Source organism: Panthera onca, chromosome E1, assembly GCF_046562875.1.
Source record: "Panthera onca isolate mPanOnc1 chromosome E1, mPanOnc1 haplotype 2, whole genome shotgun sequence".
Taxonomy (NCBI): Eukaryota; Metazoa; Chordata; class Mammalia; order Carnivora; family Felidae; genus Panthera; species Panthera onca.
This window is the reverse complement of record NC_138352.1, coordinates 14,438,259-14,455,875: the sequence shown is the minus strand read 5'-3', so window position 1 is coordinate 14,455,875 and position 17,617 is coordinate 14,438,259. Positions and strand designations below refer to the sequence as shown.

Here is a 17,617-nt window from a genome sequence, read left to right as displayed (position 1 = left end):
TCACGACAGCTGGACATCACCGCCTCCCGCCAGGCTGCAGCCCTGCGCACGCGGGGAGAGCAGGTGCACTGAGCAGCTGTGACGGGACGGCAGACACCGTCTCGCCCGTGTGCGCAGCACTGTGCACGAGGCCCGGCCGCTCGCGCCCTCGCTGACCCCTGCGAACCGATGGCACCCCTCTGCGGTCCCGGCTGCGGGACCCTGTCCTGCCCGACCGATGGGACACGTTTGGCTCTCCCACCTGTGGCCGCACCCCTGGCTCTCCTGCTCCGGCGACTCCAGCTCGCCCTCACCCCGCGCCCCTGCCGTGGCCTCCCTAACGGAGGCTTCTGGGTCGCTGTCAGCCGTGGGCTGGTTTCGCAATAACCAAGACCTGCTCTTCAGCAGAACAGCTGCAGACCTTCCCGTCCGCCCTGATGGCGCCGAACGGTGTTCCGCCGCCCCTGCCGCCATGACCGTCCTGCTCACTCACCCCTGCCCCCATGACCGTCCTGCTCACTCAACCCTGCCACCATCACCGTCCTGCTCACTCACCCCTGCCCCCATGACCGTCCTGCTCACTCACCCCTGCCGCCATGACCGTCCTGCTCACTCACCCCTGCCCCCATGACCGTCCTGCTCACTCACCCCTGCCCCCATGACCGTCCTGCTCACTCACCCCTGCCCCCATCACCGTCCTGCTCACTCACCCCTGCCCCCATGACCGTCCTGCTCACTCACCCCTGCCCCCATCACCGTCCTGCTCACTCACCCCTGCCCCCATCACGGTCCTGCTCACTCACCCCTGCCCCCATCACCGTCCTGCTCACTCACCCCTGCCCCCATCACCGTCCTGCTCACTCACCCCTGCCCCCATGACCGTCCTGCTCACTCACCCCTGCCGCCATCACCGTCCTGCTCACTCACCCCTGCCCCCATGACCGTCCTGCTCACTCACCCCTGCCCCCATCACCGTCCTGCTCACTCACCCCTGCCCCCATGACCGTCCTGCTCACTCACCCCTGCCCCCATCACCGTCCTGCTCACTCACCCCTTCCCCCATCACCGTCCTGCTCACTCACCCCTGCCCCCATGACCGTCCTGCTCACTCACCCCTGCCCCCATCACCGTCCTGCTCACTCACCCCTGCCCCCATGACCGTCCTGCTCACTCACCCTGCCGCCATAACCGTCCTGCTCACTCCCCCCCTGCCTCCATGACCGTCCTGCTCACTCACCCCTGCCCCCATGACCGTCCTGCTCACTCACCCCTGCCCCCATCACCGTCCTGCTCATTCACCCCTGCCCCCATCACCGTCCTGCTCACTCACCCCTGCCCCCATGACCGTCCTGCTCACTCACCCCTGCTGCCATTACCTGTCCTGCTCACTCACCCCTGCTGCCATTACCTGTCCTGCTCACTCACCCCTGCCCCCATGACCGTCCTGCTCACTCACCCCTGCCCCCATCACCGTCCTGCTCACTCACCCCTGCCGCCATCACTGTCCTGCTCACTCACCCCTGCCCCCATCACCATCCTGCTCACTCACCCCTGCTGCCATCACCGTCCTGCTCATGAACAAAGTTCCCAAAGGGAAGCAGGCCAGTCACATGCCCTTAGACACTCACTCAAAACCTATGAGGAGTAATTATATTCACTGAATTGTTTGCAGGCATCCTAATTCTTCTCCACTTACGTTTATGTGCATTCTGCGTAGAAAATTCAGACGATGGGCAGGAAGCCACGCCCGCCAGCACAGCTGCTCCCCCAGACCCCACACGGTGAGGGACTGTCTTACCTGCACTCCCGCCTGCAGACGGACATGCGGTCGTGAAAATGCCCTCGGCGGCCTCCTGTGCACATTGTTCACTTGCTTTTCTGCCCACAGAGCTGGGCACACCGTCTGTGCCGGTTCGAGCGGCACTGCCGTGGCCTTTCTGTTGCCACAGAGTGCCCGCAATCCCCGGCAGGGCCGCGCCCTTCGTGTCCCTGACGTGGACGTTTACACCTAACATTCCTGTCTGTTTCCCCTGACACGCAGGCAAGTAGTTTTCCAGGAGAAAAACCCAGAGGTATATTTGCCTTTCCTGCCTGACTTAATTAAACTCAGGCCTCGCTGTTCTCGCACACGATTTCCTCTATCAGGACTTAGAGAACTATTATCTTGTAGTTAATTCTGGAAGAAATGGTGTCCAGAGTGGAAGGTTTCAGCACAACCAGTAGGTGAATCAGGACGAGCCAAGGTGAGTCGACACACACACGCACGCGCAGAGCAGACACAAGAGTGTCCACGACAGGAGGGAGACGGGTCGCCGTCGACCTGGAAGGGCAGGGAGAGGCCACACGACCGGGGCGCGCCCGCCTGGACCTCGGCCTTTCCCGAGACAGCACGCAGGATGGGGGCGCCGGAGTTCAGCACGTGAAAGGGGGGCTGAGGGACAGGGGGTCAGCGCTAGGCCGTGACCTCACTAACCCACTTGGGGAGCAGAGAGACCTCTGGGAGCAGCCTCTGCTTTGGCGTTAGTGTTGGGAGTATCCGCAAATGTTCACGTGGATTCCGCTTTTCTTCCGTCGCGGCCCCACGCTTAGTCGTGTGCTACGCCGACCACCGGTGCTACCGTCGGCACACGGCCCTCCCCGAGGGCAGACGTCCGCACCCGCAGGCTGACAGCAAGCGCCTCCGAGAACCCCGCGGGCCCCAGAGCCGCACAGCGCCAATATCTTACTTACTTTTCTATTAAATCCAGTGTGACCCCGGGCACCAGACTCACGCACTTCTGCATGCAAAACCTGCAGAGAGAGGAGACACAGTCAGTCACAGCGCAGGGACAGAGGACACGGAGTCCCATCACGGGGACATTTAACGAGAAGTACCATGGGCCCCCAGTAAGCAAGGGGATAAAGGGGGAGGCTGAAAACACAAACCCAGATTTTCTTAATTCTGGACCTTTCACATTTACGAAGAAATCCTCACTGCCCCCTCCCCCACCATCAGCGGAAGGAGAGAAACAGGACGCGGGGGCCAGGTGAGACAGGAAAGGAGGCATCCACCCAAACAGTGGACAGACCGGGTTCCCTTTCTTTTTCTCCTTGGTAAGAAAGCAAGCTGGGGAGAGTGCCGGAAGGAGTGCGAGTGACCTCCAGACACCCCAGAGAAAAACGTGGGCGGAGACACAGAAAAGCGAATTCGATCATATCACTTTGTTGCCATGAACTCGAGCGTCACAGTGAGACTGGACCCGGCAGGCCCCGTCTGCCGTGCGTGCACCAACGGGGGTGGGGGGCAGGGGGCAGGCAGCCACCCTTCCTGCCTCCTGTCCCGGCCGCTGGCACCCAGCAGGGCAGAAGCCACACGGAGTAACAAGGGCAACGTGCGGCACTTAGTGGGAGACACGGGAAATGCCTGCTTTACAAGTTAAGCTCAAATGGCCCTCCAACGAGCCGAGCAGACAAATGGCAAACACGCACAGCTCCAAGAAGCATTTCTGTGCATCACTAGCTGCACACGAGACGTGGGGGAAGGTCGGAGAGCAAGCAGCGGGCCCACGGGGAGGGACGGGCCCCAGGGCCAGGCAGACGAGGCCTGACACGTCCGAGGTGGCCGGGTGGGAAGGGCGAGAGGGAGACAGGGAGGGTCGGAGAGCAGCAGGGACGGAGGCTGGGAGGACACACGGCTCCCGAGGGCGGCCTCCAGGGTGGGGGCACGTGCAGTCGGCTGCCGGGGACCCCTGGGCACCTCTGGGGGCCGAGCCTCGCCCGCCAGCATGCAGGAAGTCGTTTTCCTGGTAGTGGCTGTCGTAGCCGGTGTGGTCCCGTTCAGAGGGAAGCAGCACAAGTGAGGGTCTCTGCCTGGCGGAGAGGGCGGCCCCTCCCATGGGCACAAAGGGCTCGCGGCCCAGATGCTCCATCCGCCGGCCAGTTCCATCCCACGCAAATCCTGTTTCCTCGGCTTCAGATGGCTCTGCCCGCACCCCCAGTCACCACCGCCCCCGCTGGCAGGTTCAGAGCAATCAGGATCTCTCGTCGTGGGACAGAAAGGATCTTCGGGAAAGACGTCTTCGTTCTCATCCTGGGTCCTCTGCAAACCGTGCCAATTTGTTGTTTGTTTTTTTACCTATAATGTACTTATCGATTGGCACTTCTGGATTTCTGTGATGACAGAATAATCTGTATCCCGCTAGTCCTTTTATCCATAATGATAATCAGTTCTGGACAAAATGCAAAACACAGCCACGTGAAGGCACCAAGAAGCGAACAGATACAGACAGAAAGGGAAGGGATGTGACCCTCGACGGAGCAAGTCTGGGTGAGTCTGCTCCACCCGGAGAGCCCCGCGGGCACAGCCCAATCCACGCAGCACGCGGGGGCCACGCTTAGGGGAGAGGCAGCCGCCTCGGCTGAGCAGTGGCTCGGAGCCCCTGGCTGACCCTGCCCCAGACACGCGTGGGGCGGGACTCCAAGGGGCCCCGGGGGGACAGCGGCCGAAAGGACGGACGGAGATTTCGACACCGCCCGCCGGCGTGCACACAGGCAGGGAGCGCCGGCACGCCACATTAAAGGGCCGGATTCACATCTGGACTTCCCACAGGACTCCCGGGGAGGTGATCATGTTCCAGGATTCAGAGCCACATCCCAGGACCAAGAGCAAAGTCAAAGGAGACCAGTCCTACCACCAAGAGACCACAAGATCACGCAAACGGCCCGCGAGCAGAGAGCCAGACGCTCCTCAGAGGTTCCTAACCGTGGCGCCCACGACAGAGTATCCTATCTAAAATTTAGAGAAAAAACAGGCCACAGAACCAGACTCACGGTTGGCCAGCTTCTGGGGTTAGCACACAAAGACTTTGAAATTGTAAAAAACAACTTAAGCGTCCTCTGGGAAGTAAGCATTTTAATACACCTGCTGAAAACACGAAGTTCTACTAAGCAGAAAATTAAGCACAGGGACACCACGCCTGAAAAGGTTCACGCTGTGGTTCTTCGTGGGAGCGCGGCGTGGACGGATCCGTCACGGAGGCGCCACGAGCGTTACCTTGGCCAATGATGCCGAGGCCCTTTGCGCCAGAACTGTCGACGACTTGTTTCTTTTTCACACTGTTCTCTCCTCCCCTACGTGACACTGTTGCTGGCCCACGGAAGGCCAAAGAGCAGGCAAAATCACACGCGGTGACGATGGCTCAGAAGCCCTAAGATCAGATGCCAGTGGTTCTAATAACACAGCCAGTGGTGCCGTTCGGTGCGCGACGGAGCTCAGAAACGGGCTCGGGCCGTTTGTGACGCCTCTTTGTCAGACGCGCCAATCCCAGACCGTCGGCGAGTCCCGTCTGCTCTGCTAGCTGCACAGCACCTGACCCGACCCCTGCTCACCTCCTACCCGCTGACCTCCCAGGCCAGGGTGTCCGGCCGGGCACTAGGACGCTTGGGGCCGGATCATCCTTTGTCAGCAGGCGGCATCCTCACCGCGGCCCACGAGATGCCAGCGGCACCCGGGCCCCGACCGTGACAACCGAAGACGTCTCCCACTGTTGCCGAATGGGCCCTGGGGGGCAGAACCACCACGGCTGGGGGCCACAGCCCCAGGCCAGGCACCCCTATCTCACACATTTTCCAGACCAGTCTCTCTGCTTCCACTCTTGCCTGCCCTCCCTACCCCTCTACCCAGCAGCCCGAGCAAGCCTTCTAGGAGGGAATGTGAAGAAGGAACGTTGAAGTAAGTCGTTTCACCTGCTTCACAGCCCTCCAGAGGCTTCCTGCCCCTCAGAATAAAAGGCAAAGTCCTCACAGAGACCCACCGAGGAGGGTCCCGCGGGACGCGGCTCCCGGCCACTGCTCTGACTTGAGCTCCCCGCGCTCACCCTTGCTCACCCGGCTCCATTCACCCTGACACGTCCTGTTCCTCCAACACACCAGGCAGAGACCCGCCTCAGGGCCTTTGCACTCGTGGTTCCCAAGGCCTGCCGCATCCTTGGCCCGGAAAACTGTGAGATTTACTCCTTTTTTTATCTAGATTTTGACCTCCGCTCTCTCCCCCTTCACTCTGCTTTTTAACACCGGTATCTCTCACTCCCTGATGTTGTATTAGATAGCTGTTTACAGCTCACCTTTACTGCAGAAGGTAAGTTTGGGGAGTAAAAGGACTTGTGTCACCCTGTTCATCAGTACGTCCCAGTGCTTGATGGTGCCCAACAGACAGTTCTGATAACCGACAAATACACGTGAGCACCCGAACACGGCAGGAGACTGATTTGGTGGTTGTCATGGATTTCTAGCATTTCACCTATATTCTGCTCTTCCTGTCACTCTTGAAAGCAGGTAGCTTCCAGATTCTATGCAGAACAAATTCATTAATATTAAAAAAGAAATAAAGACAAAACCTAGTTCTGTAACCTCAAAACGCATCATGTAAGTGCTTGGTGTTGTTCCTGAGAATGGGAATACAGTAAATATTTTTCTAACTAAAATAAAAACCAACAAAAGAAAACACGTATTTGCCATAAAAAAACATAAAAATACAGCAAATTGCAAGTGAAAATTACCCCAAGTCCGAAAACTGCTAACATTTCCACTTTTGCCTTTTGCAAAAAATCGAATCCTTCTGATTTAGTTTGTCGCAGGACGACAGGAAACCACGGTCACTGTGAAGTCCCAAACCGTGCAGACGTGCGTGACGGGCGTGCAAAGCCTGTGGTCCGGCCCCCACCCTCCTGCGCAGACGTGGCCACTGTTAACACTGGTTCCACCCTGCATTTCCAGACCGTGCCCAGCCCGTGCCCGCAACCGGTGTCTACGACTGGGCTTGTTTCCTTCTACCAGAGAATATTGTCATAGACGTTACAGCTATTTCTTAAAAACATTTGTCCCCTAATATTTTCAAACCTTCGACAAAGTTGGAAGAATCTGCCAGGAAGTGCCTGGGGCCCAGCATTAGCGTCTGATGTCATCACATCTCCGTCTCTCCCTCGGTTGATTCACTTTACTTTCGGGGCGGGCACCGCACCCCTCCCCCCTCTGCACTCTTCGGCACGCACGCCTAAATCCCCAGATTTGCTCGGTGCTTTCGCCTGCTGATGCTGATGTAGGATCACACGCAATGAGAGCACACCTCTTACTGTACATTCACGGAATTTTGACAAAGGCACACACCTGCGTTTTTTCAGTAAATATGGTAAGTCTTGTAAATCTCTTAACGATCTTCATAATAACGTTTTCTCTTCTCTAGTCCTATTGTAAGAATACCACATAGAACACACACAAAATATGTTTTAATGAGCTGTTATCGGGAACGTCTCCCTCGGAGACCACGACCAACATCCCAGAAGCTTCCCTCCAGCCTTCCCGGGCAATGCCCACAGAGACAGACCTTGCTCTGATTCTCCCAGTGACTTACTCACAAGCGTCCGGGGTGTACTTTTATACCAGGCCCTTTTCAGCCAGCGTGACTTTGAGGTTTATCCGTGGTCCTGTCTGGATCATGAGTTTATTCTGCTTTGCCGCTAACTGGCGCCCCATCATCCCATCACTGGAATAGACCGCAGGTTACCAGGCTGTTTCCTAACCTGCCCTCGTGTGTCTTGGGACGGTATGAAAGCCGACACGTAGAAAGTGACCTTCTTCAACGTCTGAATGAACCCCGTTTGTATGAACACTGAGTCTGTTGTCCTCAGGACGCATTCTTAGAAGCAAACCTGCCTGATGAATGGGTGCACTTGTGCTGAATTACTCCCCATTGTCTGGGGGCCTTCCAGACAGGAAGAGTCATTTATTGTCACATCAAGGCTGAACGCGCTCAGGTTCTCACTTCCTGCCAATACAGGGTTTATCACCATAAAAAAACAAAACAAACGTCTGCCCAACTGATAAGTGACGTATCATGCCAATGTCTTTGGTTAATATTGAGGTTTAATGCCAGTTAATAATTTTTTAATTGCTTTTCTTTTGCTTGTTGCCTATTCACGCCCTTTGCATTTTTGTATCGAGGTACTCATCCTTTTACTGATCTTTGTGTTTCCTACGTTAAAAGAATCAACCTTTTGTTATACGCTGCACGATCTTCCCTCATTTATAAATGGACAGTTGACCCAAAAACCAACACAGGGGCGAGGGGCACCACCTCTCCCGTAGACAAAAATCCACGTGGAACTTTGGACTCCCTGAAACTTAGCTACTAATTTAGCCTGCTGCTGACTGGACGCCTTACCGATAACAGTTAACTGAAACATATTTTGTACGTGCGTCACAATAATGCATATTATTATGCATGATTATAATGCATTATAATGTAATGGCGTTCTTACAATAAAGCAAACTAGAGAAGAGAAAATGTTGTCATGAAAATCGCAAGAAAAGGTGCATTTACAGCACGTCCGGTACTTACTGAAAACAGTCTGCATGGAAGCGGACCCGTGCAGTTCACACCCGAGTCGCTCAAAGGCCGACTGCGTTTTGAATTTTGTTTTCTTTGCCATACAAAACTTAAGATTTGTGTTTCATAAAATCGGCCACTCCCTTTATGGCTTTTTAATTCTCCCAGCTGACATTCTTTCTAGCACTTTTTTGAGTTTTCTTTTTCACACTTAAATCTTCATTATGTTTGGAATTTTTTTATTAAGAAAGGGGGATTAAAGATTTTCAAATGGTAAGCCACGTGCCCCGGATACTAGACGCTGAGTGATTTATTCTTTTTCTAAATTACAAATTCCGACACGTATAGATTCTGTTTCTGGAGCTCTCTATTCTGTCCCACTGACTCGAATGTCCACTCTTATTCTGACTGTACCTTGAAGTGGCACTGATAACTGGTAGGATGAGGCTTCTTTCAGAAATCTGTTTTCTTCTCTTTTTTAAAAATTTTCACGGCTGTTCTCAAACATTTATTCTTCCAGTTGACCTTTAAAATCAATTTGTCAACACTGTGCTAAATTTATGGTTTAATTTACGGAGAATTTATGTCCTTAATTTACTGGGTCTCACCCTGTAATGGTGTGGCCACCTCCTCCCTTTATCAAACTATGTTTCGTTCCAATCAGTCAAGTTTTATGGGATTTTCTATACACGCGTGCGGTGTTCTGGGCCAGCTCATTCTTGTCATTGTCTGTTGCTGTCACTGCCGTGAATCAGATTTCCTTTCCTTCCCAGGATTTCCTTGCTGGCTATATTTTTAACATATAAAAAAGGTAACACGTTGCAAACAATTATCGTGAAGTCTACCATATGTGAAAAGCATGAGACACAGAAGTGAGTTTAAGCAATAATAATGTAAATACAACCACTGCCCAGATAAAGAAATGGTGCAGCCCCACATCCACAGGACCGTGGGGACCCCAGGCACCTGCCGCGCCCCCTCAGAGGCAGGGCTCGCCCGCGGTGCTGGGCCAGCGGCCGGCCACTGCTAATCGTTTTCCAAAGCATTTTTTTGTTTTGCAAAGCTGAAATTCAGATCACACGTAAATAATGCAAACGTGCCTTCTCTTTAGAAGACGTACACCTTTCATTTTGATTTCTCATCTAATTGCGATACAGAGTAGCACTTCCAGAACGGTTTGTTGAATGAATTAGAGTCAGCACACACGCCCTTCTCCTGGTGCTACTCACACTGATGGAGATGCGGAGGGACGGTGGCAGCTGCTGTGGAAGAGATTTCTCTCATGTGAAGGAAGCAGCCTTCTATTTTTATTACAAGTTTTTATTAAAATTCATTTTTAATTTGATCAAATAACTTTCCTGCTTGCACCTATTAAGATGATGAATTATATTAATAGGTGGCCTAATAGAAAGCAATCAAAGCAGTCCCGGGATGGAGCTCACGTGGCCAAACTTTATTGTTCTCTTACTGTCTGTAGGCTCCTAGTTGCTGATGGTTTATTTCGAACTCAACTGTAGCAGCTCTGAGTGTGTGTGCGTGTGTGTGTGTGCGTGTGCATGCCTGCATGTGTCTCTGTATTGCCCTGTGTCTCTGTGCATGCACACGGAGTCGTGGTCACCTCTGGAAAAGCGCGTGCCGTGGTGAAGTGCACAGTGAGCTCCACTCCACTGTATTAAGATCTCTCTCGCGGGTTTCTAGAATCATCATCGGTATGCTGAATCTTCATTCTCTTATTTGTTGTGCTTCTCATTTTTTATTGCTTTCCATTTCCTGGAACACCTACTCACTGGTAACGGATTTTAAGGTCACTTAAATTTTGGAATGAAATTTTATTTCTTAAATCTTTTCCTTCTCTTTGCTGGTTCTCTTTTATTTTGTCATCTTAATATTTATCTCTCTCTTTTTTTTTTTCTACTGAGACTGTTTTTACATCATTTCACCGCAGGCACAAAGCAGCTGCTGTGTCCTCTGCCCTGGCACAGGAGAGCCTCTGGTTTATTCACAAGGACCCTTCTGGCCACAGCCGAGGCTACGCTGACGAGGGGACTCACGGAGGGGGCCGCTCACCAGAAAGAGCAAACACTGGACAGAAGGTGGGCACCTTCAGCACTCCGGGAGGCGGGCAGGGGGCTGGAGGCTGAGCTCCGTAAAACCTCTTGAACCAGGAGGTGTGGAGAGCTTCCCAGCTCAGGAAGACACCGGCACTGCCTGGAGGGGGCGCACCTCCCCCCCCAATGCCCCCAGGCGGGAGCCCCTCTCTCTAGGAGCTGCTCCTATGCCCGGTGGCAGCTGGGGGACAGAGGACGGCCCTGGCAGGCTGCTATTCAAGTCTCACTTGCACGATGTTCCCACCGAGGTTGTGCTCGGCAAGAGAGACCGGCTGGGAGCTCTCTGCCACAGGCGGCACCGGGCGCCTCCCGGAGCCCACGAATGACATGCCCAGAAGCTTCCCCAGCCCTGACTGTGTTCACAGAGGCCTCCCCAGTGTGAAGCGCTCCCAGAAGACGTCGGGCTTGGAATATTCCCTTCTTAAAAGGAACTTGGGGAGACAACTCAAAGGGGCGATAAACACACTTCAAGTAAAACAAGGAAATTCTTTGGCATTTCATTTACTCCAGCAGGTTTCAAAAAACAACCCCCCACTTGAAACCAGTGCGTCAATTACCTGGAATTTGTAACTAAATTAAAAGCCTGCGGTTTGGTATTGTTAGGTCCTAATTTGCTAACTTTAAATAGCTGCCCCTGCTAACGATGCCTGGCAGCATACTCTCCCGAGGGGCGTCCAGCCCGGAATGAGGACACGACTCGAGGGCTCAGGAGCTCGCTATTTCGGGGCCGCCCCGCCTCAGGAGCCAGCCAGCTCAAAGAAGAGCTGATGATCCCATCGGTCAGAGGAGGACAGACACCCCTTCATCTGCGCTTTCTTCCGTGCGAGGCAGCGAGCTGACCCCATCTGTCTCGGGGCCGCAGCCCCAGGGCCGGGCACTGGCGGGTGTCCCTGGGGCCCCAATAGCACCTGCCTGGAGCGTGAGCCTGGACACCTGTGGACACGTTTTTCAAGGGAATGGTGTGAGCTTCGTGAGGGTTCTGTCCTTTTAGTTCAGAAGAGATTAAATTGTCTTTAAAAAATGCATGTTGAAGTATTGGGGGGTTAATATCAGAACGTCTATCATTTACTTAAATTAGGCATATAAACAACACAACGAAGCAAACAGTTGCAAAAGGGGGGTGATGAGTACACAGGGGTTCATCTCACTACTCTCTCAACCGTTTGTTAGAACGGCTGGAAACATCCCACGATAAAGAGTAAACAGAGACGAAGAGACAGACGGACTCAGTACAGACGTTCCTGTGTTGATGAGCCAATGTCAGGAAAATATTTAAGGGAAATATGTACGTTTTTCAAACGTCAGTCGTCTGTTTCCACTTTTGAAGACTGTCGACCCTTCGAGGGAGGCCCCAGCCTCTCCTGCCACTGCGCTAATGTGCAAATGCAGAAAACCAGCTCTTTCCTACAAAGCAAGCCTCTTCCTTCAGGTGGCTCTCATGGCCCACAGCCAACGAAGGAGGCCTCGCACACCTGGCCAGCCCTGCCGGCCTTCCCACAGAGGCCGCCTGGTAAAGTAGGATCCGGCTTGTTCGAGACCACTTCAGACTCTCCAGCCTCCTCGGCCCGGTGCAGACCCTGGCTGAGAAGGGAAAAGAACACGACCTCCTGCCGGAGAGGAGAGGTGAGCAAACGCCAACCCTCCCCAAGGAAGCCCAGCCGGGTCAGGAAGGCCCAGCTTTGCAGGGCGGGGACTCCTCCTGTGACAGGCGCGTGGCGCTCCGGCCTGCTCACCCACGACCCCACGAGAGCCCCCCCTGCAGTCTGACTTAGCAGGCTTCTTCCGGCACCATTAAAAATCAGCCAGTGGTGGGGCGCCTGGGTGGCTCCGTCGGCTAAGCGTCCGACTTCGGCTCAGGTCACGATCTCGCGGTCCGGGAGTTCGAGCCCCGCGTCGGGCTCTGTGCCGACGGCTCGGAGCCTGGAGCCTGCTTCTGATTCTGTGTCTCCCTCTCTCTCTGACCCTCCCCTGTTCATGCTCTGTCTCTCTGTCTCAAAAATAAATAAACATTAAAAAAAATTTTTTTTTTTTTAAATCAGCCAATGGTGCAGAGAAAGGGGGCAGGGGGCGGTGGCTGAGGCTGTGACCCCAAGGGAGCCCCGGCGCTCAAGCACCAGGACAAAGTGGTGCTCAGGGGCAGAGAGGGAAGGCTCACCCCTAAATATACACCTGTTTATACTCACAGGTGGCAGCCGGCCTCCATCCGTCTTTGTCTAGGATAAAAGGTGGCCTTGGGGCGGACGCATGAAGTTAAATTTAGGTAAAAATTAAGTGACTAAACCTGCGTAGTCCTTCCTGTTTAAAAAACCTGACTACTTTCCAGTAGCACCAGGCTGACTCCCGGAGAGGGGTGTGCGGTGTGGGGACGCGACTCCACGTGGAGAGCGGCTGTGGTTCCCCAGTGGCAGCCGCGAGCTGACCCGCGGTGACACGACCACAGACAACCCGGGATGTGCTCTCCTGGCCGCCGCACCTGCCCAGGACCACAGGAGGCCGGGGGCTGTGGCCACACCACCTCCTACACGTCCTCTGCGGCCTACTTACAAGCCTGCTGTTATCATTCTATCTCGCGGGGGGAGAAGGCTGAGGTTCGGGAGGTCCTGAAACTACCCAGCCAGCCAGCCTGCCGATTGCAGAGCCCTCCTCTGGACCCACATGCCACGTGTGCCCACGTGGGGCCAAGGTGATCAGACCCAAACTCAGAAAGAGCACCTGCCGATTTCTCTTGGCAATCATAGAACGTGTCCGATGTGTCACCCCAGACCCGACCCGGGAAAGCAGGGAAAATGAGGAAACAGGGAGGGTGGCAGCTTATGAGCAAGGACCCCCCGCTGCACGAGGGAGGCCCAGGGGCCAGGAGCCCCCAGACCCGAGGCAGCGTGACCAGGAGAGACACGGAAAGTGCGCTCAACCCGCTCAACCCGTTCGTCTTTGCCAGGAGCCTTGCAGGACTCTCCATCCGAGTCTCCTCGTGGCCTGGACCACGGCTGACGTGCCGGCTGGCCAACAGCTGTGCGCTGGGCCGCACGCCCTCGTCCACTCGCCTTCCTCGGGACTGAAGTCTCAGTGGTTTTCACGCCTGGTGTTCACGGCGAACCCACTGCCGAGTCCCGCGGCCCCCAACACCAAGCTCTCCCTGCGTGCTTTCCCTCCACTCACACCTGCAGTTACGCTTCGGGAAGCCAGAACGCCCAGGGTATGTCTCCAAACGTTAATAGCAGCAACACGATTTTAATTTCTTGCAAGTGAAACATTTATCAATTAAGTGGACCGGTAAGTACCAGATACCTCAGCTGCTTTATGAACCGTGAGTCTGTGCCTATTAACTTAATAGAAGCAGATGGACGTGACGGTAACATTGCCGGGGATTTCGGGGGGGGGGGGGGTGGTGGATCAGCCAGAGGCACGCGGAGCTTACATGAGACAGCGAGCTCTCCACAGCGGCCGAGAACTGCACACACAGCAGGCGGAGTCTGAAGTCCAGACGCCCTACCCGCTTCCCCGCACTCGCGACCAGCGCAGCCGCCAGGAAGCGGTTCCCGAGGGCCGGGGCGGGAAGAGCGCGACTGGGAGACTGGGCTCCTTGCTGGCGTGCCGGTGGCGACCGGGTGAGTTCACGTCGATCTTCGGCGTCCGCTGTGTTCCTTAACGTGCACGGTACACGTTCTGTCCTCAAGCCCTGGGGCTCCTTAAGCAGGCGGGGGCTTGGAGAACACGCCGAGGGTGGTCGCGTGGCCATACTTGCCGATCTCATCTGCCGTGCTCCTCGTCCATGCTTTGGATATTATCAGGTCAGCGGCCCCTGACATCACCCTCCGTGGCGATTCTCTCCAACCCTGCCCTGCTGGCTCCAGGAGGAGACGGACCCCACGGTCAGCAAGGGGCAGCCTCTGAGCCCACAGAATTTCCAACCTCCCTGTTCACACCGCAAGATCCTGGTTACGTCACGACTGCACCCCCCCTCTACCGACCACACGCACGCGAGCACCGAAGAACGAGTAAACACAGGTGCTGCCCCTCCGACGAGTCCTCGTCGACCCGGAGTCTCCCTTCTGCGCCACCAGGAAGCCGAGTGCACGTCTGCTCACCACAGGACACAAGAGTGCGAGTGCCCGTGCCCATGGCCGCGAGAACCAGACCCCAGACGACCCCAGGACATAACAGTGTCCCATCTCTAGCGTAATTGTTTGTGTGTAATTTTGGCATTTTTATAGGAAGAAATTTACATCCACAAATGGAAAGCCAGTCCACTGTGACACACACACACACACACACACACACACACACACACACACACGCAAACAAGACTCCGAGTGCTTTGCCTGGTCCTGTGTGGTCACTCAGGCCGTGATCCGTGCAGGGCTGGCAGTGGCCGTGGGGACGCAATGTGTCCCCGCATAAACCCATGGCCCTGCTTCTCCAGAGACGACGGGGACAGAGCGGAAAGCTTATTTCCATGCTGAGGGACGAGAACGTGGCCCAAGCCATAGACAGCAGCCCATCCAAGGCTGGCTCACCACCGTCTGGCTTGTCCCCAAGATGAGGAGGAGAAGCACGTCCACCCGCCTCACGAGCTGCACACCCTGCAGGTCTGAGTGTGCACTCTCCTCCCCTCAAGTCCGAATCCTGAAGGAACGTTCTTTCAATCCTTTGCAGTATGTGGAAGGATGTGATGGAGAAAGAAAAAAACCCACAGTGACGCTAAAATGGAAAAAAGGAAGGATTAAAAAGGTGGCATCGTCTCAATTTTTCTAACTGCTACTTTCTGGCGAGCTGGGCGGGTCACGACCCCCAGGAGGCAGCAGACGCACGGGGACCCGTGACCCTCCTCCTCCACACGTCTACCTCACGCGGTTTGCCCAGGAAGAACCTTCCCGTCACCTAAAGAAGGCTGGTTTTCTGACACCAATTTTCACCTGCCAGTAAAAAACAAGACCCTAATAGCTACTGGCGATATAAACCTCAGAGAAGTGGCTGGCCCTGACATCCTGTGACACAGAAAAAGTGTGATTCTGTGTGGTTTTGAAAGCACGTTGGCAATTTGATTAATCCAGACGAGAAGAAATATTTTCCAGAGTTGTTACATAACCATCATACTAACACTGCAAACACTGACGGAGGAGGTCCAAATGGCATCAGGCTTTGTCCTTTCCCAGCGTGATAAGCTGCATAATGAATTGTTTTACGTTCCTACAGAATAAGCTAACTCACAGTCTATCAAAGGATGCCCTACGCAGAACCACGCAAAACAAAGAGCTCTTCAGCCTGCAGAAGGTAACTTTTCTTTACACGGTTCCCAAGCCGTTTCGGTGACGCACCTGCTATCCTGTGAGGCTGCTCTCAATGCACAAAACAGGCTCAGGGTCCAAGGCACGCTTCTTCAAGACATCACCAACCCGTCTACAAAAACCTACTCAAGATCAATCAAAGACCTAAATGTACAAGCAAAAATGATAAAACTATAAAACTCTTAGAAGGAAACACAGGTGTATAAACCTTCATGACTCTGGAACATGACATCAAAAGTATGAGCAACGAGAGAAGAAAAGCAGGGAAGGTGGAGAACTTTCCTGTGTCAAGGGACGCTTTCAACAAGTAGAAAGATCACCCACAGACGGGGAGAAAATATTTGCAAATCCTACATACGTCTGATATGGGTCTAGGGTCTAGAATAAAGAAGGACCTCCTACGACCCAACAAGAAAAAAGACGACACGATTAAAAAACAAGAAAAGATGTGAGTAGATAGGTAATAAAAGAGACCTCAAGGCTGCAGGCAAACAGGATTTGTGCTAAGGGTGTGAAATGGCTCAGCTGCCGTGGAAGAGTCTGGCAGCCCATCAAGAATTAAACATAGTTACCACGTGACGAGAGTATCTGTGCAAAGCAAGGAACGTGTTCTCTCTGGAAATCACAGAAGGCTGCGCCGAAAGGGCACTTCCAGGTAGATGAGATTTAGGGCGGCCTATTGGTACAGAAGTTTGGCAACTGGCATCCCAAGCTACACGCTTCGACCTACTGACCCCGTTCCCGGAAATGTGTTCTGAGAGCGTGTCCAAGCGAGGCGAGAGCTCAGTGACGCCCTGTGAGGACAAACAGGGGGCAAAGACACCTGCAAATACTTTAATTTTACAACTATAGGGAAATGCTTTAAATGATATGTCTATAAATGCGATGGAATATTAAATTTGAGAATAAAATACTGGTTAACACTCTATAGTGTTAACCTTCAAATTAAAAAATAAAATACAAAACACGTAACTCTGGTTAAGCACGATTATGTGCCCGTGTGGACGGGGAGTGGGAAGGAACAGTGAACAGCTCAGCCGGGCGGAATTCCGGGTGACTGTCGTCGCCCCCTCCCTCCGCTGCGCAAGTTACGACACTGCCCGCGAGGGGGCCCAGGACGACAAAGGCCCACCGGAGCCCCCACGACGACTGGCATCTCCGGGCCCTGCGGTCCGAAGGGCAAACACAGGGGGAATGTGCCGATTTCACCTCCGAACCCGGCGATCCCACACTCGCGACCGGTCAGCGCTGAGGCTGACATTCTCTCTCAGGTTGAGAGCGAACGTGTTCTGTGCTGTTGTGGCTGCACGTGAGCTGCTCTCCACATTTGCGGCTCCCCCTGGAGAGGCAGAGAAGAAGGAGACAACGCCAGGGGCCCTAACTGAGGTAAAGAAAACAGGAGACTGAGAACAAGCGGAAAGGACTCAAAACAGGAGTCTACAGCCCGATAGAGGAAAATGGCTGAAAACGGACATAGAAGGTTTGCACACAGGCGATCTCGTCTCCTCCTCTGCAGAGGACACCTCCCAGTTTGGGACCGGTGCCCGTGGCGGGGTGTCACCATGCCTGGGCGTGGCGGGTGGCGGGGCACGGGTTCCAGGGAGGGCGGGGCACAGGCATGCCGCTGGCACATGGGCACCACAGGGGCGCAGGTGGCGAGAGAGCGACAGACAGGCGGACGCTGGGTCCGTGAGCCAGTGTGAGGACGGCCACAGAGTGACCGCCACAGAGAGGGACAGCGCACCAGAGGGTCTGGTCAAGGAGAGCCAAATCTGAAAGGACACAACCTACGAGCCCTTGAGCTTCTCATGGCGGGGGGGGGGGGGGGGGTTGAGGGGGGAGGGGGCTTCTAGACGCCCTGGGGACATGACGTCTGGGCC

At 54.6% G+C, this 17,617-nt stretch overlaps 1 protein-coding gene across 1 annotated transcript in view; it reads right to left on the bottom strand.

Annotated features, from left to right (window-relative positions):
* The window catches only part of RPTOR (regulatory associated protein of MTOR complex 1), a 331,619-nt gene that overhangs the window by 130,715 nt on the left and 183,287 nt on the right, over nt 1-17,617 (bottom strand). The window contains exon 7 of the mRNA XM_081791320.1: nt 2,710-2,769. Coding sequence (XP_081647446.1) covers nt 2,710-2,769 — 60 coding nt within the window. The remainder of the gene's footprint in view (nt 1-2,709; nt 2,770-17,617) is intronic.